The 23,944-nt window shown below is 49.0% G+C and overlaps 1 protein-coding gene across 3 annotated transcripts; it reads left to right on the top strand.

Annotated features, from left to right (window-relative positions):
- The first annotated feature begins 615 nt into the window (after positions 1-615).
- Positions 616-20,029, top strand: DTX3 (deltex E3 ubiquitin ligase 3). Of its 3 annotated transcripts, none has more exons than XM_080990434.1 (5): positions 616-812; positions 6,428-6,502; positions 12,564-13,297; positions 16,790-17,007; positions 17,532-20,029. In XM_080990434.1, the coding sequence occupies exons 2-5, from the start codon at positions 6,490-6,492 to the stop codon at positions 17,605-17,607; spliced, it is 1,041 nt and encodes a 346-aa protein (XP_080846560.1). In that variant the 5' UTR covers positions 616-812; positions 6,428-6,489; the 3' UTR covers positions 17,608-20,029. The 3 variants fall into 3 exon arrangements, with proteins under 3 accessions (XP_080846560.1, XP_080846561.1, XP_080846562.1); XM_080990435.1 differs by lacking the exon at positions 616-812 and adding an exon at positions 1,440-1,462; XM_080990436.1 differs by lacking the exons at positions 616-812; positions 6,428-6,502 and adding an exon at positions 6,602-6,916.
- Positions 20,030-23,944: the final 3,915 nt, after the last annotated feature.

A 23,944-nucleotide genomic window follows, 5' to 3' on the forward strand; every position in this document is an offset into this window, starting at 1 on the left:
GGAAGGGATTGTGAAGATTATGGAGAAGACGACAGAAGCTGCACAGGACAGCTCAAGGTTTACTTCTGAGCAAGCTTCCACAGAGTGGCGTCATCACAAGATTGCCTTGAGCTCCATGGCACTTGCAATACAGAGCAGTGTGCCATTCATCTACACGGGGTTGATTTCTGCCCAGTTCCCTGGGGTTTATTCTCAAGTGAGGGCGCGCGGGGTTGCACCTGTAACTACTGTTATTGTAAGAGCTCCCCCATCACTCTTCTGGATAAAAGCAGAGCCAGGCGGGCGGGGAGAGGGGCTGCCAATTTCCTGGGCGCGGGTCCCAGTAACGGGGGAGGGGGCGTGTTTCTGAGCAAGGGGGCGCAGCGATAGGATCGGGCTGCGTCGCCCCTTCCGAGCCGTGAGAGGAGGATGTCGTGAGGAAGCCGGAGCTGCTGCTGCCGCTTCTTCCCCCTCCTTCCCGCCGCCCACCTCTCCCGCGCGCGCAGCCAGCCGGGCCCGCCGCTCTCTCCGCAGCCACGTCGCGGTGTTGCTATGGCTATGACCACCATTCCGGCACCAAGCGGGCGCCACGTGACGCGCCCGGCGATGGCTGCTTGGCGGGGAGCGGGGCGCTGAGCGGCGGCGGCGGCGGCGGCGGCAGCAGCAACCCCGCGGCACCTGGGCGCGCTTCCCCGCGCCGCCACCTCGGGCGCGCCAAAGGCCGCCTCGTCCTCCGCTCGCTCGCTCGCTCGCTCCTCCGCCTTCGCCAGCGCAGCCCGGGCCAAGCTTCCGATGGACGGAGTTTCCTCGCCAGCCTCGGACGCTCCGCTATGGTGGGTGCCGCCGCCGCCGCCGCCGCCTCCGGGGGAGAGGAGGGGCGGGCGGGCGCGCGCGGAGCCCGCTTGCGAGAGCGCGGCGCTTTTTGCGCGGCGGGCGGGCGGGCGGGCGGCGGGTGCGGGGCTGGCGCTGCAGTTGCTGCTGCTGCTGCTGCTGCTTTTTCTCGGTTCAATTAAAAGAAGGACGAGAATGTGGTGCATTGGCCGGGCCTCGTCTGCACATTCGGGCGGCCGTCGAGGCCAGCAGCTGCGGCGGCGGCATCTTCATTGTGCGCTGCCAGCTGGCTTTGCCGCGGGGTGTTGCCTCGGAGGGTTGCTTGGAGGGGAGGGGGGTGTGCGCGCGTGCGGTTGCGTTGTGTACACACAGGCGGCGGCGGCGGGGGGGGGGGCACGGTACCAAATGGGTTCCCTCATCTTTGGGGGGGGGGACACGGAGGGGCTTTTTGTTTGCGGGGCTTTATGTAACGGCGAGCCCGTCGCGCTGCCTGCTCGTCTACCTGTCAGGCGTCTCCGAATCGCGGAGGCGGGCAGGGAAAGAGCTTTTCATTCGCCCCCCCCCCCCCAGGCGAGGCGGTCTTGGGCCGAGGCAGAACTGGGTCAAGTGAGGATGCAACTTAACTGCCCACCTTTTTTCTCACCAGGCGAAGGTGCGGATATGGACACCTTTTGTCATTCCCCGTTGCGCGCCGTGTTTCAGGCGGGGAAGGGCTCTGGAAAACAGGGCGGGGTGCAGTGGGGTGGGGGGCTCTCTGGAGCTGGGGCGGGGATGGGGATGAAGCTCTCTGGATGCGCGCTCCGGGCCGGGGACGTGTTGAAGAGGAATGGAGAAATCAAGCCTTCTTTTCCCAAGCATTGTCTTTCACCCCAACTCCCCCCGCCCTTCCCCTTTGTTCCGTTTTTATCCCGGTTTCTTCAAGGGAGTGAAGGCTGCTGGGCCTCCTCTTTGATAAACAACCCCTGGTGAATGGAGGAGGCAGCCTGGTGAGACTGGCAGCTGCACCCAGATTGGGGTGGGGGGAGGAGGGAAATGGATTGATATAAAAATCTCTCTCGCCCCCACATACCCAGGGGCAGGGAGCCATCCTGAAAGGTGATTTTCTCTCTCACTCCCCAACCCCACCCAATTGCAGTAGCTTTCTTTTCTTCTCTTCCCCCCTCCACTCCATGTTTGTTTTCCTTTTTCCTCCATCGCAGTGGCAGTGGGCTGGGGCCTTTTATCCTTATTGTACAGGTGAGGCCTGGTGAAATGTAAAGGCCCTGCTGTGCCCAAGGTCACGTAGGTAGAAGTGTCCAGATGCAATAGGGGGCAGGGCTGCTGTACACTTAATGGCTATGCAAAAAAATAACCTTTTTAACAAGCATGATTTCTCATCATGACACAGAGGTGAGGAAAGCCATGCATGCTAAAATTCCCCATTCTCAAGTGGCAGAAATATAAATTGAACCCCCCCCCCCTTATAATATTCTTGTAAAGAATCCGGTAAAATGTGGACTAAACAAGGTAACTGTTAAGTGGATTTGTAGCTGGTGGACTGACCAAACCCAAAGAGTATTAATTAATGGTTCCTTGTCACCCTGGGGAAAAGTGACAAGTGGGGTGCCGCAAGGTTGTGTCCTGGGCCTGTTGTTGTTCAACGCCTTTATACATGTCTTGGATGAAGGAATTGAGGAGATGCTCATCAAATCTGCTCATGACACCAAACTGGGAGGGGTAGCTAACACAGAAGACAGAATCAGAATTCAAAATGACTTTAACAGATTGGAGAACTGGGCACAAGCTAACAAAATGAATTTCAGTAGGGACAAATGTCAGGTTCTGCACTTAGGCAGGAAGAACCAGATGCACAAATATAGAATGGGGGGCACCTGGCTTACTAGTAGTACATGTGGAAAGGTTCTAGGCGTCTTGGTGGGCCACCAGCTTAACATGAGTCAACAGTGTGATGCAGCAGCAAAGAAAAGCTAATGCTATTTTAGGCGGCATCAACATAGTGTCCAGATCAAGGGAAGTAATAGTACTACTCTATTCTGCCTTGGTCAGACCACACCTGGAATACTGTTTCCAGTTCTGGAAAGTTAAGAAGGATGTTGACATGTGTCGAGGAGGGAAACCAAGATGATCAAGGATCTGGAAACCAAGCCTTATGAGGAAAGGTTGAAGGAGCTGGGTATGTTTAGCCTGGGGGAAAAGCAGACTGAGAGGAGATATGATAGCCATCCTCAAATATCTCAAGGGCTATCACAAAGAAAATGGAGCAAGCTTGTTTTCTCCTGCTCTGGATGGTAGGTCTTGAACCAATGGCTTCAAGTTACAAGATAGGAGATTCTGACTAAACATCAGGAAGAACTTTCTGAAGGTAAGAGCTGTTTGACAGTGGAACGGTCTCCCTTGGCAGGTTGTGGGCTCTCCTTCTTTGAAGGCTTTTAAGCAGAGGTTGGATGGTCATGTGTCCTGGATGCTTTATCTGAGATTCCTGCATTGCAGGGGGTTGGACCAGATGACCCTTGGGTCCTTTCCAACTCTATGATTCTAAAATTGGGTCCTTTGCTACTGGACTGCCCTCACTGGCTGTCCCATATTTGCTGGATTAAAGGCTATCTGTGATGTTGCTGTTCACAAAGGGTAAATGCCTTGGCTTCCATACTGATGGTACCAGAAAATAGACATGGAAGATCACCCCACCCCAACTGTTCCCCTGTGATCTTTCAAGGCATATCCAGTATTCCCAAATCCTGTGGTGGTGTTTTCCCTCTACTAAAGATCCAATAATGACTCAGTGCAGCTGTTAGGATTGAGTTAGTAGTGTTTCCTGTATGGTGCCTGGCCTGTGGTGATGGAAAACTGTGTGGTTGGTTGGTTGGTTGGTTGGTTGGTTGTCGTAGTAGAGTTCTCAACTGTTTAGTTGTAGAGTTGAACTCATTATGAGCTGGGTTTGTTCCTTCAAGATCCTTCCAAACCACAAGTGACTGCATAGGCCTACTTGATTTTTGTGTGATCTTGGTGGGTTTTTGTTTTGTTTCCTCAGCTCTAGTGTATTTGGAAAGGGTGATGTGGTGATACCTAGTGACCTATGCAGCAGGAAGAGAGCTGGCTCACCATCTCTTGCCCTCTTTCCTTCTTGTTTCCCCCTCCCCAATTTGGTCCAGGCAAAAGCTCCATAAAGACTTCCAGGACAAGGAAGCTTTGCAGCGCCTGGGATCTCAGCATTTAGGAACATAGGAAGCTGCCTTATACCAAGTCAGACCATTGGCTGCAACCACCAGTCTAGCTCAGTATTGTTGACACTGACAGGGAGGATTTCAGGAGAGTCACCCAAACATGAGGGGTGGAACCTGGAGCCTTTTTCAGGCAAGGCATGTGCTCTACCACTGAGCTAGAGCCCTCTCCAATAAAACTTACTAATTACTTCAGATATTTATAGCCTGCTCTTCATGCCTACAAAGGAATCCAAGAGTGAGTTACAACATTACATCCATGAAAACATCCCCCTTAATTAGGTAGAGAGCCCTGCAAGTGAGATTTGTACCTGGTCTACCCCCAGAACTGGAAGGAAATCCAGGTTGAGTTGAGCTTGCTACATAGACAGTTGTTGCAGATTTATTCAAGCTTTCGCAAAATAGGTGGAATGGTGGCTTTTTCTCACGAACCAACCAATGTTCCTGCACGATTGGCTTTGGAAATGGTGAAGTAAGGATCTCTCCCAGGCAAAGAAACTTTTGATGAATTGCAGCACCCCCACACATGACGCCACCAAAAGCATTTTCCAGCCATGTCTGAGGTCATCCAAGGGTTGCACCAGGAAGAGCTCCAGTCAGGGTGCCAGTAGACCTCTTCCTCTTCCAGGTCTGCGCTGGGTATTCTACATGTTCTTGTTGTTGTTTAGTCGTTTAGTTGTGTCCGACTCTTCATGACCCCATGGACCAGAGCACGCCAGGGTATTCTACATAGCTCCCAGCAACTCTGCACAGTGATATGACCCTGCCATCATCCTTGGGGATCGGTTTTCAGCTCTGTGGTGGGAATGGGGATCTCCTAACAACTCTCAGTACCCTTAACGAACTCAAGGATACTTGGGGGGAAGCCATTAGGGGCGTCTTACCCATAGAGGCTAGTGGCGCGGGGCACCAGGGCGCCACGTTCTGGAGGGTGCCAGGGAAGAGGCAGAGGCTGGACGCGGCATCTCCTAGCATCAGCTCGCCACCCTCGCCTGCCTCCGCCATGCCACACCAAAGCAGCGCTGTGCCCGGAGCCTCCGTCTGCCGTGGCCACCGTGGCACGAAGCGGCCAGCTGAGCCAGGAGGCGCCATTTCCAGCCTCTGCCTCTTCCCTGCGGGAGGAGCCACCCTCCAGCCACTGCCCGCCTCCTCCAGCCCCACTGGCAGCACCGTCCTTCCTAAAAAACTATTGGAAACCGGGGGTGGGGGTGGGGGGGCACCGATGCCGGAGGGAGCTTTGCACCACGACGCCAGATATACTTAAGACGGCCCTGGAAGCCATGACTGTTTAAAGTGGAGCGATACTGATTTAAATGTATAGTGCAGATGAGACAATAATAATGCAGTAGAATGGGGCAGTACTGATGTAATTGGGAGAAGGCTCTTAAGTGATTATTTTAATGGTCTCTGGTAGCAGAACAGGCAAGGATACCTTAGAATGAGCATTCAAAACGAGCTTCTGGGTTACAGATAGGTCTAATCTAACCACTAGCCCATCTTAAGCTTTGTTCTTTGGGTGTGTAAGGAAGAGCTGTGGCCAGTACATGATGGTAAGGGCAAGTTCTACACACACACACACACACACACACACACACTGTGGCACCTTAATTCCTTATTGTAATGCTATTTTTGCATTTGCAGTTTAAAATGGTGTCACTAGCTCATTTAATATCACACAGAAGTCAGAATATATATGTTGTAGTGACATAAGAATAAAACTATTGCATAAATTCTAAATTTGGACTCGTGCTCTGAAGACAAATTTAGGAGCGAAGAACTTCTGCATCCCAAAAGGCTCAATGAAACAATCCTTTATTAGGCCGAATTTTACAAATCACTAAAGCTGCAATCTAAACACACAAGCAACTAACTCTCATTGAACTTCATAAGCACTGTAAGGCTGCAATCCTGTAACCCTCTTAGTTGAGGGTGTTACCCCTTTAAACTCACTGGTAGACAAAGACAGGATTGCACTTCAAGTGCAGAAGCAGATGCTGATCTGCCCTGATCCTTTCCAGTGCAATCCTGTGCATGGCTGAGTTCTGCGTGGTTTACTTCCAGGTAAGCGTACCTAGGATTGCGCCCAAAAGGAAAATGGAAATGCCGGGGTAATGTGAGGCAAAACGGCAATCTTAAAACTCACTAGGTAGTGAGACACATTGAACTCAGGAGGATTTGCTTCTTGGCAGCAAACAGGCAAGACGAAAAGGGTTTTTGGGATATTGAAGGTGAAGGCCTTGTCTCAGGATCGAGGAAGCGCTTTCCCAGACTGCTTCTAGATGGAGCGCTGCGCTCGGGCGCAAGAAGAGAAGCTCGTCCGCGGCAGCTAAAAATATCGCGCAATTTCCCTCTCGGCGCAGCCGCGACCTAACCCGTCCCCTTCTTTCCCTTTGCAGTTTCTGATTCGCAGCTCAGCTGAACTCCCACATCCGGCTGGTCCTCGCGCTCAGCCTCTCCCATGGGCTCGCCAGGTACGGTGCTGCGATCTCCGGCGCGGGGGAAGGAAACCTCCCTCCCTCCCTCTCTCTCCCTCCCTCCCTCTCTCTCTCTCCCCCTCCCTCTCTCCTCTTGGGGTTCTTTTGTGTCCCACGGACGTGAATTCCACATCCTCCCATTTCTATGGCTCTGGAGATCAGCTCCAAAGGCCCCTTGTCGCCCGTAGGGGTTCATCCTTCTGCCTGAGGCCTCGACGCAAAAGCACCCCTCTTCTTTCTGGGTAACTCCGGGGAAGGGACCAAATCAATTGCCCCTTAGCGTCAGGGCAAAGGTGATGGTGTCCTCTCTTTGGGGTGCTATGAGCTAATCCTCTGCATGCCAGATTAGGAAGTGTTCTTTTCCACCCAGAGAGAAGCCCCCCCCCCCGAATTAACAAAGGAAAGGAGCAGGTAAGTTGCATGTGTGTCCAAGGGGTAAACTGGCAGGAGTGGCATTCCAGAATCCCTTAGTTAGGACTAATGGAACTTTCACGAAATAGTGAGCAAGTTTTTGAGGCCACTAGAATACTCCACTGGGCAAGGCAGGGGTTGAGGGGGGCGGGGAAACTGGCTTGGTTTTGGAGTAGTAATGATTGCATTGGTCAAAATTTGATTTTTGGTTGTATAGTCTTGGGGTGTATAGTACATGGGTATGAAGATTGCCTGAACATCAAAATTTAACACTATACCACTGCTGCATGGTTCTGAGAACATTGGTGTGTGTGCGCGAGAGAGAGAGAGAGAGAGAGAGAGAGAGAAGGCAACAGGCAGACTTGCTATTTTCCCTCTAAACTTTGGGAAGGTAACTGTGCACATCTCCCATGTGTCACATCCCCCCCCCCCCCCCCGCTTTTAGAGGGCAATGTGCTCTTCTTCATATCTCAGACATTGCTACAAGAGTTGGCAACCTGTAGCCCTCCAGATGCCATTGGACTCCCAACTCCCACCAGCCCCATGCAGTATGGTCAATGGTCAGGGTTGATGGGAAATGGAGACCAGTAACATCTGGAGGGCCACGACCAGTGGCCCATCTCTAACCTCCTGGTCATGCCAAAGAGTTGTATCTTGAGTCTAGTTGGATGAAGGTGGCTGATTATTCTAACACAGCCTTTGCCAGCCTTGTGCCCTGCAGATGTTTTGGACTGTAACTTCTACCAACTGCTGCTAGATGGTCTGGCTGATGGGCTGGTTGTAGTCCATAACATCTGCAGGGCACAAGGCTTGCAAAGTCTGCTTGAACAGGTTAATTTATTGTGAGTGTGTATTTGTCTGGGAACAAGAGTTGAGTTCTGCTGTTGGTTCCGGGGTTTCAGTCTGCCTATGAACTGTTTTTAATGCCCAGTTTTGAGAGTGTGGGGTGGTGATGGCGATTTATAAAAATGTTTGCTTGGAGGTATTACCGTATTTTTCGCACTATAGGACGCACTTTTTCCCCTCCAAAAATGAAGGGGAAATGTGTGTGCGTCCTATGGTGCGAATGCAGGCTTTCACTGAAGCCTGGAGAGCGAGAGGGGTCGGTGCGCACCGACCCCTCTCGCTCTCCAGGCTTCAGGAGAGCCCCAGCGCCAGCCCCACAAGGTCGGGGGACAGAGGGAGGCAGAACGCCGCCATCCCGCTGTCTCCCGAAGTGGTTTGGAGGCTGACGGCGGGGAGACCCCGCCGCCGGCCCCGCAAGCTCCAGGGACAGCTGGGAGACGCAGCGCGTCTCCCCGCTGTCCCCGGACCTGATCGCAAGGCGGGCGGCAGGGAGAAGAGCGCTTCTCCCCGCTGCCTGCCCCCAAGCTCCGGGGACAGCTGGGAGACGCAGCGCGTCTTCCCGCTGTCCCTGGACCTGATCGCAAGGCGGGCGGCAGGGAGAAGAGCGCTTCTCCCCGCTGCCTGCCCCCAAGCTCCGGGGACAGCTGGGAGACGCAGCGCGTCTTCCCGCTGTCCCTGGACCTGATCTGAAGGCGGACTGCGGGGAGAAGAGTGCTTCTCCCCGCTGCCGGCCCCACAAGCGCCTGGGGGGGAAATAATTTTTTTTTCTTTATTTCCCCCCCAAAAAACTTGATGCGTCCTATGGGCCGGTGCGTCCTATGGTGCGAAAAATACGGTAAAATGAAAACTCCAAAGTGCAGAAAAAAATGGGGCAGTGGAGTAGAACGTATAACTAAAATTAATGTATTGATTCATTTTAAATGTAAAGCCCAGATGCAGTGACCACCAGCTGGATAGGGGCCACTGTGTAGAAAGAAGACCGCTGCAAATCATAGATGCTGGTCATAATGTTTCACACTTGTCACAATTCTGTTGCAATTTCACCAGAGTTTTGTTAAATCCTTGCTTTCATGGCTGCCTTGCCAGCTGATTATTACTCTCCATGTATTTTACATGGCATTCTTAACTGTATGTTATTCTGAGAATTTCTATGCCGCTCTTCAGAAAAGCGGGGGGGGGGGGAGGAACGCCATCAATCTCGGGGTGGCATACACTAAAATCACAGGGTCCTTTATCCCATTCTTCCTGAAAACAGCTATCTGTAATTGAGCATTTATTCACTAAAAAAAAAAAAAAAAAGATGGGGAAATGGACGAGGGTAATCCTAATTCAAGGGTCAGTAAACGTTTTCAGCAGGGGGCCGGTCCACTGTCCCTCAGACCTTGTGGGGGGGGGGACTATATTTCTTTGGGGGAAAATAAACGAATCCCTATGCCCCATAAATAACCCAGAGATGCATTTCAAATAAAAGGACACATTCTACTCATGTAAAAACACACTGATTCCCAAACCGTCCGTGGGCCGGATTGAGAAAGCGATTGGGCCGGATCCGGCCCCTGGGCTTTAGTTTGCCTACCCATGTCCTAATTGAACACAGCCTTAACAAGGCTAGGATTGGACTCACTCTGAAAGGGACGGGAATTCTCAGTGGTACAGTTAAATCATTTCAGACTCCGGGCTTGTAGCCCCCAGTCTGGGTTTAATGATCTGGAGGAGAGGGGATGGTAAGGTGTATTACTTACATTTTAAAGTGAATTCAGTAAGCAAGCCCTGCTGCATTTGGGGGGTGGCCTTCCTACTTGTTCTCCTGAGCGGAGCCCTGGTCTTCTGCCCAATGGCCCTGCCTTGAGGGCACCACTTGCCACTGCCAAAGACACACCCAGTGAACTTGTGTCCGATTCTGGAGATTGTTAGACTCCCAGGCACCAAAATTCCATTGTAACCCCATCAGGCCCAGGAAGAGTAGGGGATGCCTAGGGCAAATGGCAGTGGAGGCAGATTTAGCAAGGGCACCGGGGAAGCCACTTCTCTGCTATTCGGCTTTGACTGTGTTAGGTAATTCAGGGGCAGGCTCCACCATGTATGGCTTCTGTGCTTGGAATAGAAGTCCTGGGCCAAGGGACTACATAAGATAAGCCTGCCTAGATCAGATGGATGTGGTCCAGCATTCGGCTCTCACAGTAGCCAGCCAAATACATTTGGGAGGCCTGCAAGCAGGATAGCACACTTTCCACACATCATAACAGGAACAGCTTCAGGGGCAGCAGTTTTATTTTGCTTCTTATATTCTGGGAAATGACAAATTCAACGTCCTCTGGCCACTTGCCTCTTTCCTCCAGCATGCATAGTAGGTATTTGATGGCTGCCTAATTTTAGTTACCGGTAAGTTTTGTCTATTACTCAGGGTCATTCTCTTTCATACTTGTGGCTGTTATTTATTAATTTGTGGATCACCTTCCACGTGCATTTCTCAAGGCACCACAGCACAAAAAGAACAGAGTGTAGGTTTCGAAACATCACAGAATGAACATTTAAGCAGAGGCCTTTTTATTTAGCTTGTTGAAACAAAAATAGTTTCATTTTTTTCCAGAAAGTACAGCTAGTGGGCACCTGTCGTGTCTTGACAGGAAAACTTTCCCACAGAACAGAGGGAGCCACACTAGCAGTAACTCTTCTGAGTTCCATTGGAGCAGGCTTCTGATATCTGATGTGGGGAGCTTGAAGGAAAAACTCCCCTGTGGAACTCAGTGACTTACTGGGCATGTAAGAGATAAGGCAGTCTCTCGAGTAACCGGGTCGATCTGGATGAAACAATAAAGCTGCCTCTGTCTTATCACATACTAAGGGCAGTTATGTCTAAGATGCCAGGCTACCCCAGGGTGCCCTGTGAGAATTGTGCTGGAGAAATCAGTGAAAGACATCAAAACAACAATTAAAAACAACAAATTATGCTGACATTATAGAAAGATAGGGAACAACTACACAATGTCAAACATTTAAAAAGCAGCATTTTATGCACTTGAAAAAGCAAACTTTTTGCAGGTGTTCTTTCAGTGGTAATATATATATATATATATATATATATATAATACAATGATAACCCCATTTCCAGATGTTTCAAAAACAGTTTATAAGAGAACAAGCTGAACTTTTTGAGGATGTCTTTTGAATAAATATGCTTGGGGTTGTAATATACTTTGGCTATTAAGAGCTGGGTATATTCCACCTCCTCTGTCCTGTTAGGCTGTCTCTCTGGATTCCTCTCCAAGATGATGTCTCTCAAAAGGCTTTGAAATCTTTTTTTACTAATCTTTTATTCCTCATGGATTGCTGGTGGGTTCTAATTACCCAGTAATGCTCTGCTTAAGCTTGCCAAATGCCCCTTAAGGAGTAGATAGTACAGATTTATTTTGAAAGGCTTGTTGGCCATTTCAGAACAAGATCATAATGGATGTCCTTTATTTCAAAACCCTGCAGTCTTTATAGTTTAATAGTTGAATGCATGGGACAATGTCCACTTGCACAGTGGGGTACTCTCCCCCCTCCCCTACCTCTGCACCACCAAAATGTGCTCTGGAGGGTTGGGGGAACCCCTAGAACAGGTTTTGGCAGCGCACTTGGGAAGGAGAGAGGGGGCAGAGTCCTGTTGCACAAGTGGCTCTCGTTCCATCCATGCATGCATACCCCACTCAGCACTACATTGAATTCTACCCTTTGTCCTAAAGTCAGGAGGAAAGCCATGCCTTATTGTGCAGCTGATGCTTTAAACATTTGACTGCTTTCCACACTAATTGACTAGAAGGAAGTTGCACTGTGGGAACGGCTGGTCACTTGCCACAAAGTGGAAGTGCTCTGTGCATGACTCAGTATCCAGGGAAGACCCACAGCTTTGCATGGGGAAGGCATCCTATTCAATCCCTCCTGGCATTTCCACTTAAAATATAACCTGGGAGCAGACAGGCCTCTGCTTAAGACCCTGTAGAGCTGTTTGTCAGCCAGGTGGTGCAAGGCCAGATGGCAAAGAGTGTGACCTTGTGAAAGGCAGCTCCCTGTGTTTGTTATGTCTCTTAACCTGCATCTTCATGGACTCAGAGAAATCAGGGTGTGGGGGGGTGATAGGAAGAACAGCAACACTGTGCAGCAGTAGGCTGGTCTTGAAACAAACAAAATCCAGGCAATCCACTATAGCTGTAACCGCTTAAATCAGGGATGGGGAGCCTGCAGGCCTCAGACATTACTGGACTTCCAAATCCCATCATCCCTGACCACTGGCCATGCTGGCTAGGAATGATGCAAACTGAAGCCCAACAAGAACGTGTGTAGGTTGCCCCCACCCCCCGGGGGCTAAGTCTTCTGTCAGGGCAGAACTGCACATGATGCATGCATTCATCCCTTTCCTCTCCCCACCCGCTTCATAATAGTAAAACGAGCTGTTAAAATCCTGGGTTCCCCCAACCTAGTTAGATTTCTGATTATTCAAACATTCTGGGAGTGCTTGACACAGGGTTGTATTAAGATGGGATTAGGTAGTACGGATGTGTTAAATCAGAACAAAGACGAAGGGATTTTGAATATCTGGGGGTCTGCTAATGGGTTTCTAGTATATGTCATGCTCAGCAAAACCAAAAAAACTTTTATCAGAGCAGACCAATAACAGCCTTCAAGTCCTGACCAGCTTTGTTCCGATGATGAGAAGGACTGAATGTGAGTGTCTGGTTGTCTTTAATCCTGCCTGGAGCCACTTTCTGCAGCTTTGATGACTCTCTTCTTCCTTTCTCTTTCTCTCTCTCTCTCTCTCCAGTATCGTTTGTTTTATCCAGGATGGCCGCTTGCGGAGGCACCACCAAGAACAGGCTCACGGTAAATAAACACGTCTGGGACTTCTTGACCAAGGAAAGCCCAGCCAAGCTGGTTAAGCTGAAGGAGGAGAACAAGGTCGGCATCTTGATCGATGGCGAGACCTCCGAGATCTACGTGCTGCAGATTACTCTGCCTGCTCACGGGCCGAGCAACGGCCTATACCTGGCCCGCAAAGCCCTCAAGGCCCTGCTCAAGGAGACGGAGAAGGAGCTGAAGAAGGCCCAGCGCCAGAGCGAGCTGATGGGCTGCATGGCCTTAATGGAGAAGAGCCGAGAGCACGGCGCTGTGGAGCTTCACCGCCGAGGGGCTGCGTTGATATCCAGAGGGCAGCAGACCTCCGGGTCCAGAGTGGTCAGCGGCAGCGGAGGTGTGGCCAGCTGCTCGCGGGGAGGGGAGGAGGAACAGGACAGCCAGTGCCCCATCTGTTTGGGGGAGATCCAGAACATTAAGACTCTGGAGAAGTGCAAGCACTCCTTCTGCGAGGACTGCATCACTCGGGCCTTGCAAGTCAAGAAGGCCTGCCCTATGTGTGGGCGTTTCTATGGGCAGCTGGTGGGCAACCAGCCGGAGAACGGGCGCATGCTGGTCTCCAAGGACTCAAGCCTGCTCCTCCCTGGCTATGAGAAATATGGCACCATCATCATCCAGTATGTCTTCCCACCTGGCATACAAGGAGTAAGTAGGGTCTCTATCTGTATTCATGGCTGTTGTTGTGAGGGCCAGGGAAGTGTTGTCAGGGGGCGCATTCACCGCACTGAGACACATTGTGGCACGTGCGGTGGAGGAGAGGGCACCTGGTGTCAGGGCAAGGGGCATGTTTAGTTCCCCCCACAGCGGTACCCCCACATACACTGTTTATATATATATATCCTCATAAGTGAGTCAACTATTTGCTTTTGTGGGTCATGCTAAAAGGGGTTTCTGAGAAGCACCATTGGGATGGGAATCTAAACCTGTTCCTGGTTGCCCCCTTGTTACTTGGAGGAAGGCAGTTTTGCCCCCCACCCAGCAATACCGTTTGCAGCCTTACTTGATGGCAATTGGCTCTGCTTCTGTCTGTGCTGCCCCCCATCCCACACACTTAATATTTCTTGACTGCAATCCTGGGCACAGTCACATGGGAATGAGACCTGCTAAATTCTGTGTAAACTTGCATAGGATTAGTCACCTATTATCATTGTCTTGAGTGGGAGAGCAAGGCCAAACTCACTGGCTCTCTCGTCCGGTGTTGTGTTGGCTGCCAGCCCAGCCTCCCTGCTGTCCTCGTGTTGTGTCTAAAGTGGGGCGCCTGCTGCATTCGCGTAGGCACAATTTAAGCCCCTGATTGCTCAGACTCCTAAATCCCACAAGGGCATACAGAGCAGGCTTTCTGCTTCTGATTTCCCTAACCAATGCGTGGATTGTGACAGGGGTGTCATCCGCACTCTACATTTAAAGCAGTGTCATGCCACTTTCAACTGTCATGGCTTCCTGCGAAGACTTCTGGGAGCTGTTGTTTGTTAAGGGTGCTGAGACCAATATTCCCCTCAGGGAGCTAAAATCTCCAGAGTTCCCTCTTCAAGTGTTTGTTAAGCCACTCTGGAAATTGTAGCTCAGTGAGGGGGATAGGGGTCGCCTAACAAACTACAGTTCCCAGGATACTTTAGGGGAACCCATAACTGTTTAAAGTGACACGATTCTGCTTTATTTGTATAGTTCAAGTGGGGCCAGAGTGGGAACCGCCAGCAAGCACAGCCTTGTGTTCCTCTTCACAGTGGGGATAATTGTAGGTGCTACTAACATGCAAAACGGGCTATAGTGACAGGATTCCCTCTTCCTGATGACTCTTAGTTCTGTGGGAGCTGGAGTGATAGGAAAATTCAGGGTGTAGAGACAATATGAGGATTTGAGAGGAGCCTTGAAGCTGGACATTGGAAGGGGATGGGAAAAGAAAAACCTTTGAGTGGGTTGCATGTAGATTGAAGGTGAATGGTGTCTTCTCCTTCCTGGAGGGGAGCTGAGAACATAGGGTACAGCAGTGTTTCTCAACCAGGGGCCATATGGCCCCCTGGGGGCCCCAGGTGAAAATATTGTAAAGGGAGGGCCATTGCACAAGACTAGGGGGCTACAGAGGGAAGTGAAGAAAAAAGAGAAGTGACTGAGAAAAGAAAACAGAAAAGAGAAAAGAAAGCAGAGAAGTAGAGTGAACAGAGAAGTGACCGTGCCTCCCAGCAGATGGATTGCCAAAGTAAGTGCATGTGGCGATCCAGCCAGCCAAAGTAACTTTCAGTCAAGAAAAACACCATTTTGGGATAAAGAGTACAATATCTAAAAAGTTTCCAAAGCTTTGGGATAAAGCAAAATGGTTTTTCTTTTTTTCTTTTTTCTTTAAAAAATTTTTTAGCCACACAAATATTTTATTATTAAAATAATTCAACATTAATACATACATATTATGAATATACAAACATACATTTCATACAATCCTTAAAAATATTCATACATACCCACACTCAATCCCACAGATACTTCCTTTTCCAAAATGGTTTTTCATGGCATTTCCTACTTTGTATTTGGTAGAATCAGGTGTGTGGAATTTCATGAGTGTGCCTGAGGACATGTCTCTAAACCTTAAAATTTTATATTTTATTGAGCTTTCACAGTGTCTTCTCTTCAGGTTCCCAGTATGCAAATGGAAGCTCTGTTATTAGCAGCTGTTGTGTTTGCTACTGGAATAAAAATGCTTGTTGCAGTCAGTGGAGGATAATATAATAAAGTCCCAGAGTTGGTCAGGTGATTTTGGACCATGGACTTAATGGTCACACCATCCATAGAGTGGAGCCTCTTTTAGATGGTAGGGTGTGTTTGAGTGTTCCCAAATGTGACTGCTGCATTTGTGGGCCTTCCTGCTGGCTCTGCTAAGTGGATCCCTGCCCTGCTGGCACCAATATAAAGTCATTTTTAATGGTATATGTTCAAGGTATAGTTTCTCACCCTGCATTATTTCTGTCGATCCCAGTGAACTCTCTTGATGGTATGTAGAATGCAAATGTGTATTCCTTGAACTTTGGAAAATGTGCCAAATAGTGTTTTCTACTGCCACCCAATTTAATTGTTGTTCATTGCATTTGTATTCCACCCTTCCTCAAAGGGACTTATATCCGCACAACAGCCCTGTGAGGTAGGAGTGAGCCTGAGAGATGGTGACTGGTAATGAGTCTCCTCTCAGTGGGCTGCGTGGCTAAGGGGAGGAGTCGGAGACCAAAGCTGGAGGTTCAGTCTGCCACATCCTCCTCGCTCTCATTCTGTGTGACTGTTCAGCTGCCCTGATCTTAATTACTGTACTTTTCGCCCTATGGGGCGCACCTAGTTTTTTTGGGGGGGGGGAATAAAGGGGGAAAAATTATTTTCCCCCCCCAGGTGCGGGGCTGGGGCGGGGGAAGCCTGACCTTCAGCCCCCAGAACAGGCTGCTATCCGCAAGCCTGGGGAGCCCGGCAGGAACTCCCGCCGGTCTCCCCAGGCTTGCGGATATCTGCCCGAAGCCTGGGCACGCTCTGCTGCGCGCCACAGGCTTCGGGAAGCAGGCTGCTGTCCGCAAGCCTTGGGAGCCCAGCAGGAAGTCGCGCAGCTCTCCCACGGCTTGCGGATAGCTTCCTGAAGCCTGGAGAGCGAGAGGGGTCGGTGTGCACCGACCCCTCTCGCTTTCCAGGCTTCAGCAAAAGCCTGCATTCGCCCCATAGGATGCACACACATTTCCCCTTCATTTTTGGAGGGGGAAAAGTGCGTCCTATAGGGCGAAAAATACGGTACATGCACCTGGTCCCATGCGCATCCCGATGCATTCATGGAGTGCTGCATTGTAGCAGAGAATGAAATCCTGCTTTGAAAGTGATAAATAGCCCATGATTTGGTCTGCCCTCTTGCTCCCCAAAAAATCTGGTAGAAGATTTAAAATTGTAGCTGAGGTGTGTCATTTTCCCGCCTGCTGCTGCCTTCAGGAATCCCAAAAATCTTAGATTTCTGCAGAGGACCAAGAGGCCTCAGTGGAAGCAGGGTGATCTAAACCATGGTCAGCAGGCTCAGGATTAGAGCAGGCATTTGTCCCTGGCTTCCCAGCCCTTCCAGTTCACCAACCTTCTTAGGTTAACAATGGATTCTCCTTGCCATGCCTGGCTCACCTTTTGCAGGTGGAGCATCCCAACCCTGGCGTCCGCTACCCAGGCACCACTCGTGTGGCCTACCTGCCCGACTGCCCCGAAGGCAACAAGGTGCTGGCGCTGTTCCGCAAGGCCTTTGACCAACGCCTCACTTTCACCATCGGCACCTCCATGACCACAGGCCGAGCCAACGTCATCACCTGGAATGACATCCATCACAAAACCAACTGCACCGGTGGACCGCAGCTGTAAGGACCTGTCATGGAGTAGTGGGGTGGGGGAGAGGGAGGGGGGATAAGTATGGTGGCATTGAAGGTTGGGTCACCAAGGGTAGGTGAGTACTTTAGAGGCTGCTTGGAAAAGGGTTCGGGTTCTCAGCAAGCTACTCCAAGAACCAGAACCGTGGGGTTAAGAGACATTACAGAGTCCTCAGGAAGCTGGCAGCAATCAGCAAGAGCTTTCTCTGGCTCCATTAACATTCATCTTCTGTCACATGACCACTCTGGGACCCTTTTGCTCAAGGTCCAGGTGCGTAGTTGGTTTTCCTGAACCCCAGAGAAAGAAGGATGGGAGGTTCCCTGGGGGCTGAGTTTATGCCCCTGATATGCTAGTTTTCTCTGGGCAGTGAGTCCTCCCCACCCCCTCCCCACAGTTCCCCATGCTCAGTCAGAAGTGGAAAATCTGGAAAATCACTGACCTAAGTGGTAAAACTCAGCTAAATTGCCAGGGCCTTGAAATAAGTTTATGACATTTGATCTCCGTTTCCCACCAGGTTTGGCTACCCTGATCCTACATACCTTGCTCGGGTGCAAGAGGAACTGCGGGCCAAGGGCATCACCAATGACTGATCTTGCTCCCTGCCACTGTGTCTCCAGGAATGGTGTGTTGTTTCTTCCTGGTCCAGCAATTGTGGAGAAAGCGTCCTCATCTCTCGGAGCAAACCGTCTCACAGTGTGATCTTGACCCAGGATGCAAAGTGCTGGGCATTCTGAGATGACATTTTGAATGGAATTTCTTGCTGGAAGGAGTTGGGAACAGAGGCATGGGGAAGAAGGCTGTGTTAGAGACCTGCATTTGAATTGGCTGGGTTAGAAAGTTCAAGTCAATCTGCACATTACACAGAATGAGTGAGTTGGTAGAGTCCTGGACTGTACCACTTCAAAATGCTTGCAGGGAGGGGTTTTGTTTTTATTTGATGACAATATGTTGTGTGGGTTTAAATAACATTAATAATAACAAACTCCATATCCAGGCATGTAATAAACAAGCATGTCAGGAAGAGAGCTACAGCAAAATCTTTCCCCCTGATGTGCTAGACTGCTGCATTTATTTGTTTAGAAGAATTTATACTGCTTAATCAAAACTCTCCTAAGTGGTGTACACAAACAGTGTGAAATAATTATCAGTGATATACAGATAAAATTAGCATAAATTTAAAAACAAATACAACTAAATTATATGTTGGGATAGGCTTGCTGCTTTTAAAAGGTGTTTAAAACAGTGTAATGACGGTACTTGCCTAACGTTAATACAAGCAGTTTTGTTGGTTGTCTTACATGGGAGAGCATTCACAAATAAGATCCCCACTGGCACCTGCAACCTGTAGTAACACAGTCCAGAATTCTACCACTGCATCTTGCATCATAGTAATTTCATTCCTTGGACCAAAATAGATGTGATGAAGGGCCCATAATGTTTTAGGTTTGCTCCTGTTTTTGGACCATTCACATTTCAAGAGGGGGGTTGTTTGTTTGTTTGTTTGTTTGTTTGTTTACTTACATCAAAGAGAGCATGCTGATGAGAAGAGCCAAGCCTTTCCCGCCTCATGCTTCAGGCATTTTTTACTTCAGCCAGGGTTGATTCTGGTAATAACAGCCAGGCTGGAAGAAGAACTTCAGGGAGCTTAGCCACAGATCACAGTAGGGTTCTGCCATGGGTGGAGCAACTACCCCCCCATCAAGTAAATAAATAAAAATACTTAACTAGCTGACCAATCGCGCCACAGGTAGCTCAGTTCTGCCCTCCCCCCCCCAACATAAATCCTGGCTACACGCATAGGTTCTGCTCTGCACACCATCTGTGTGTCCCTGTTGATGTTAAAATTAGACCTCTGCAGCCCTGTTTCTATTATGTTGGCCTTGAGTAGGTTTGGGAGGAAAACTGCTGGTGTGAGGAAGGCGCACCCATGAAAATTGGAGTGAAGTGAGAGCAGTATAGCGAGAGAAAGCAAGCGAAGGAGCACAGTGTGTATATCTTTTTGAGAAAAATTGGTGGCTTACCCAGAGTGTCCATGGCAGATGTTGGATTTTAAATCCAGATCTCCCACCTGTGAGGACATTGTTATATCCACTAGATCACACTGGATCTCATGTTCCTACTATGGGCAAGGGGTAGGGTTCTGTTCTTCCCATGAGGATGCCAAAATAAGGCCAAAATCCTCACCTTCATTCCACTCCCTCTGTGCCCTCTAGCTCGCTCGCAGAATTTTTAACACTTTTGGGACTGCCTATTAGAATAAAATTAAACAAAATGCACTTGTAGAATTTGTATCATTTGGGCGCAGAATGTATAGTCCCTGGGGTTTGGCTTGGAGTGAGTGGGAAGCAGAATTAGCATGGATTTGTTTTGGGTAACTGATCAACGCTGGAGAAAGAGGCCTATGTGCTGGGACCTTTCGTACACAGCCTCTTGTTCCTTTCAAACCCCTCGCTAGTCAGTGAGCAGCTCTGGCATCTTGGCACCCCACCCACCCATCATTCCTTGTGCTGCTGTCTTCAGGATCGGCATCAACCCCAACTTGGTGGAACTTTCTGGAAACATTGGGACTGTCCTTTCATGTCGATGTAGAAAGCAGCGGCTCCTCGACTCTGGGCACAGGCAACATGCCCACCGGCCCTGTGCAGAGGATGGGTGGCAACGTTTGTGGACCATGCCTTGTGTGTATATATATATACATATATACCTTCTGTGCTGGCATATCAGCTGTTGTGTAATTATTCCAACCAAGTCCTGTTTAGGACAAATCGTGTCGTTTGGGACTTGGCCAGGCCTGCTGACCCTTGTTGGCCGGCCTGTACGCTCTGGACTTTGGCGCCTACCTGTTGTTGAGTGTTTGCGGGAGGGTGGGGGACATCTCTTGGCTAAAGGTGAGCCTGTCGCCTCTGGCAGAGACAAATTCCAAGACTGTCTCCTACGGGTGAGAGCTCCCCTCAGATGCGCAGTTTGGACAGTGGGGCTTTCTTTGCTGTTTTAAAGAGTTACCTGAAAATACGACACTTGTTCTCTTGATCTTTTCTGAAATTATGTGTTGCAGTTGTGCTTGTGTTTATTATTATTTTGATAAGGGGGTGGCATTTTTTCTCTTCAGCCTCGCTCATAAGTCTGCAAGGACCCACAGTGCTTCTTACCCTGCCTTATTATTTAATTACTGCCCTTGACCATGGTGACTTACATTTTCAAACAATGTAATGTACAGTCTGATAGACATAACAGAAACAGGGAGGGGAGATGGGGAAGGGCAGTTCCAGGTATCAATTCTTGAATAACATCGCATTGATAGAACAATCACAGAGGGAGGCAGTTCTGGGAGGGGAGGGACCCAAACTACAGTCCTAAGTAAGCTGATGGAGATTGGGCCTTGCCTATTGCCTCCCATATCTGATATAGCAGCAGCTTTTAAGCAAGAACTGGTTCTTTTTCAGTTTTCAAAACGTTCCTTGCTTGTTCAGCTGGAGACGATTCTTACTATTGGTGACCAAGTGAGTGGCTGTATAACAAGCCAGCTTTTGCATTTATTTCCAAAATAAGATCTCAACCACAGAATTGATGAAGGGGGGGATGTTGCAAGGAAATTTAATTTTTCAATATTGTTTAAAAAAACATTTCAAAATCAGGTATTTCTCACCTAAAATTTTCTTTTTCCTTCAGTATCGCAGCACCTTACATGTTATCAGCTCTTGCGGGGGGGGGGGGGAGGAAGTATCTTAACAGTGTGGTGTAGTGGTTAAGAGTGGTAGACTCGTAATTTGGGGAACCGGGTTCGCGTCTCCGCTCCTCCACATGCAGCTGCTGGGTGACCTTGGGCCAGTCACACTTCTCTGAAGTCTCTCAGCCCCACTCACCTCACAGAGTGTTTGTTGTGGGGGAGGAAGGGAAAGGAGAATGTTAGCTGCTTTGAGACTCCTTCGGGTAGTGATAAAGCGGGATATCAAATCCAAACTCTTCTTCTTCTTCTTAACATAGCATTCCTATGAATGCTTAAAACAGAGACAGGGCACCTCCAGAAGGTGCTGGGCTCTTGACACCCATCATCTCTAACCATTCGACATGCTGGTTGGGCTGATGGCAGCTGGAGTCCATCACCATCTGGAGGGCCATAGGTTGCCCACCCCTGACTTAAAGCCTTGAAAAGGATTAAACATGACACCAAATCAAACTACATATCTCATGCAAGGCAGGGAGCAGCAAGCAAAAAATGGAAGCAATTTTTAATAAAAGAATTGTTGGTGGAGGAGGGGAGGCTTTGTGTTAATAGCATATTGCCAGATGAAAACCTTCAAAAATCCTTCATATTCTGGAGTTGTAAAGCTGGTTGTGGGGCATTTTAAAGAACAGCAAAGCAAGACTTAAAAGACCTAGCTGTTTGGATATGAGGCACAATGTTGTTTCTTTTATTGCACATGGAATATATTTGGCACAGTTTGGATCCCTGCAAGTATCTGCTTCTTGCCTTAAAAAAACAGTAACTAAAAACTCTAGTTCCTGGGATAAGTTTCAGCATATTGTCTGCACTCCCCGCCCCTTACTGGCTTGTTGCTGAATGTGCCCTCAGATGGCCTGTGAAATTCCTATGTGGCCTGCAGAGCTTTGTTGTGTTAAGTTTCTGTTAATTAACCACTCTTTCTAAACCACTGAGCCTCTTGGGCTTGCTGATCGGAAGGTCAGTGGTTGGAATCTGCTCCATGGGGTGAGCTCCCTTTGCTCAGCCCCAGCTTCTGCCAACCTTCAAAAGCAGACCAGTGCAATTAGATAGATAGGTACCACTGCGGCGGGAAGGTAAATGGCATTCCCGTGCGCTCTGGCTTTTGTCACCGTGTTCCATTGCGCCAGAAGCAGTTTAGTCATACTGGCCACATGACTTGGAAAGCTGTCTGTGGACAAATGTCGGCTCCCTCAGCCTGAAAAGCGAGATGAACACTGCACCCCATAGTCGCCTTTGACTGGACTTAACCATCCAGGGGTCCTTTACCTTTTACCTTGCATGTTCCTCAGGTGCCAGGGTGACCTGTCCAATTTCACACAGCTCAGGATAGCTGTGCCATGATCTCCCTAGCTTACTCCCAGGTAAGTGTGAACAGGATTGCAGCCTTGGCCTATCACACTGTATCAGGAGTGGGAAGCCTATCTTGGCCAAAGGGGCCTCTAGTTTGGCAGGGGTGGGGGTACACAAACTAGAGGCCCATTTCACAAAGTGCCTGAACTTGCTTCAAATGGAGGTATTCTGGGCTGTTGACATCTGGGGTCAATAAAACTATGCAGAAACCTTAAGCAGGAGGTGGAAGTTAACTTAAAAATAGGAATAGGGAGTTGATCTAATTCAAACCACAGAATTCAACAGCTTGCTAATAGTAAAGTTGCAAGGGATTTTGGTATCGTCCTCCTTCATGAGAAAAAGATTTCAGTGATTCTCGAGATCTTTATTAATCATATCTGGTCACTTTCTCAGCCTGATACTCCCTGCGTCTTTTGCTCTCCTCTTCCTTTTGCCTCCCTCAGCTACTGAGTCCTGCTCAGGACTAAGTTTTAAAACACAAGTGTATAGTTAACAGGATAAAACAGGACCTTGAGCTCTGTCTAGTTCAAACCCCTCAGCGAAGGAAGCCACTGCTGCAGTGACCATTTTTAATCTCAACCAGCAGCCTTGGAGCTTCAACTGAAAGGAATTTATTATTTCTTTTAAACTAGTGGCTCCGCTCAACAGCTGCTGCCATTCCCCTCACATTCCCCTGGATCGTCTCCTTCCACCCTCATGCAACTAGTGAGCTTGATGTGTTTGAAATGAGAGAGATGTTCACGCATATGGGGGGAAATTAAGAATTCAAAATTTGCCTCAGGAGGTTTCAGACCAAGTTCTGTCTACTGAACTGCTTCCAGTAACGCCCAGCCAGATTTCCCAGCGAACCTCCTAAGCAGAGCAAGATGGAGTTCGTCCCAGCATTTGTCCACGTTATCTGGTAGCTGAATGTCTAGTCTATTTCTGATCACCGAGGCAACATTTTGGCAATTGTGTTTTATAACCCAGCTAAACCAAATGTCCCTGAATGTGTGGTCATCACCACATATTGAGGCAATAAATCCACTAAGTGAATTATATCTTGCGTGACGAAATATTTCCTTTCCTTTCTCATTTCTTGGAATTGCTGCATAGTTTACCCTGCCTGAGCCTCTGCCGAAAGTACCCTGAGAAGCACTGTTGCCAGTGATCAATTTCCACATGCTCTCTTCCACTTCAGTATTAAATTAAACTTAGTTTGCAATTCTGTGCCTACTTGAGTATAAGCCACATTGAACTCAGTGGGGCTCATTCCATGTGACTACATTGGACTGGGATTCACGTTCTTGCTGGGAGAATGCAGTGATATTCAGACGCTCCCAGGGACTCCTGACACTATGGACTCATTTACACCATACATTTAAAACACTATGATGCCACTTTAAACAGTCATGGCTTCCCCAAAGGATTCTGGGAGCTGTAGTTTGTTAAGGGTGTTGAGAATTGCCAGGAGACTGCTTATTCTCCCAGAGCTACAGTTCCCAGAGTTCCCCGTGTCATGGAATTGATTGGTAATTCACCTTGGGATTTGTAGCTCTGTGAGGGGAATCAGAGTCTCCTATTAACAAATTACAGCTTCCAGAATTCTCTGGTGGAAGCCATGCCTGTTTAAAGTGGTATCATAGTGATATGCTGTGAATGTGGCCTATGTTGCTACTTCTGGGATTTGATGTAGAGGCTTTGGTCTTCCCCAAAATAAATAGGGCTAATGTGACCGTTTTAGAAAATCTGACCTGTGCTGGATTCCCTTGCCATTAATATTAATTGATGAATTGCTTCTCAAAGCAATTCACATGACAATAAATACTTATATAAAGCAATAACATGTTTAAAAGAATATGGGATAAAGCAGG

This window comes from Podarcis pityusensis (genome assembly GCF_964106645.2).
Source record: "Podarcis pityusensis genome assembly, chromosome: 2".
Classification (NCBI taxonomy): domain Eukaryota; kingdom Metazoa; phylum Chordata; class Lepidosauria; order Squamata; family Lacertidae; genus Podarcis; species Podarcis pityusensis.

Bases quoted from the DNA above. Each gene is read 5' to 3' on its own strand.
- DTX3 (XM_080990434.1), top strand. The intron at 13,298-16,789 runs GTAAGTAGGGTC...CACCTTTTGCAG, and splicing joins TCCCACCTGGCATACAAGGA to GTGGAGCATCCCAACCCTGG. The intron at 17,008-17,531 runs GTAAGGACCTGT...GTTTCCCACCAG, and splicing joins TGCACCGGTGGACCGCAGCT to GTTTGGCTACCCTGATCCTA.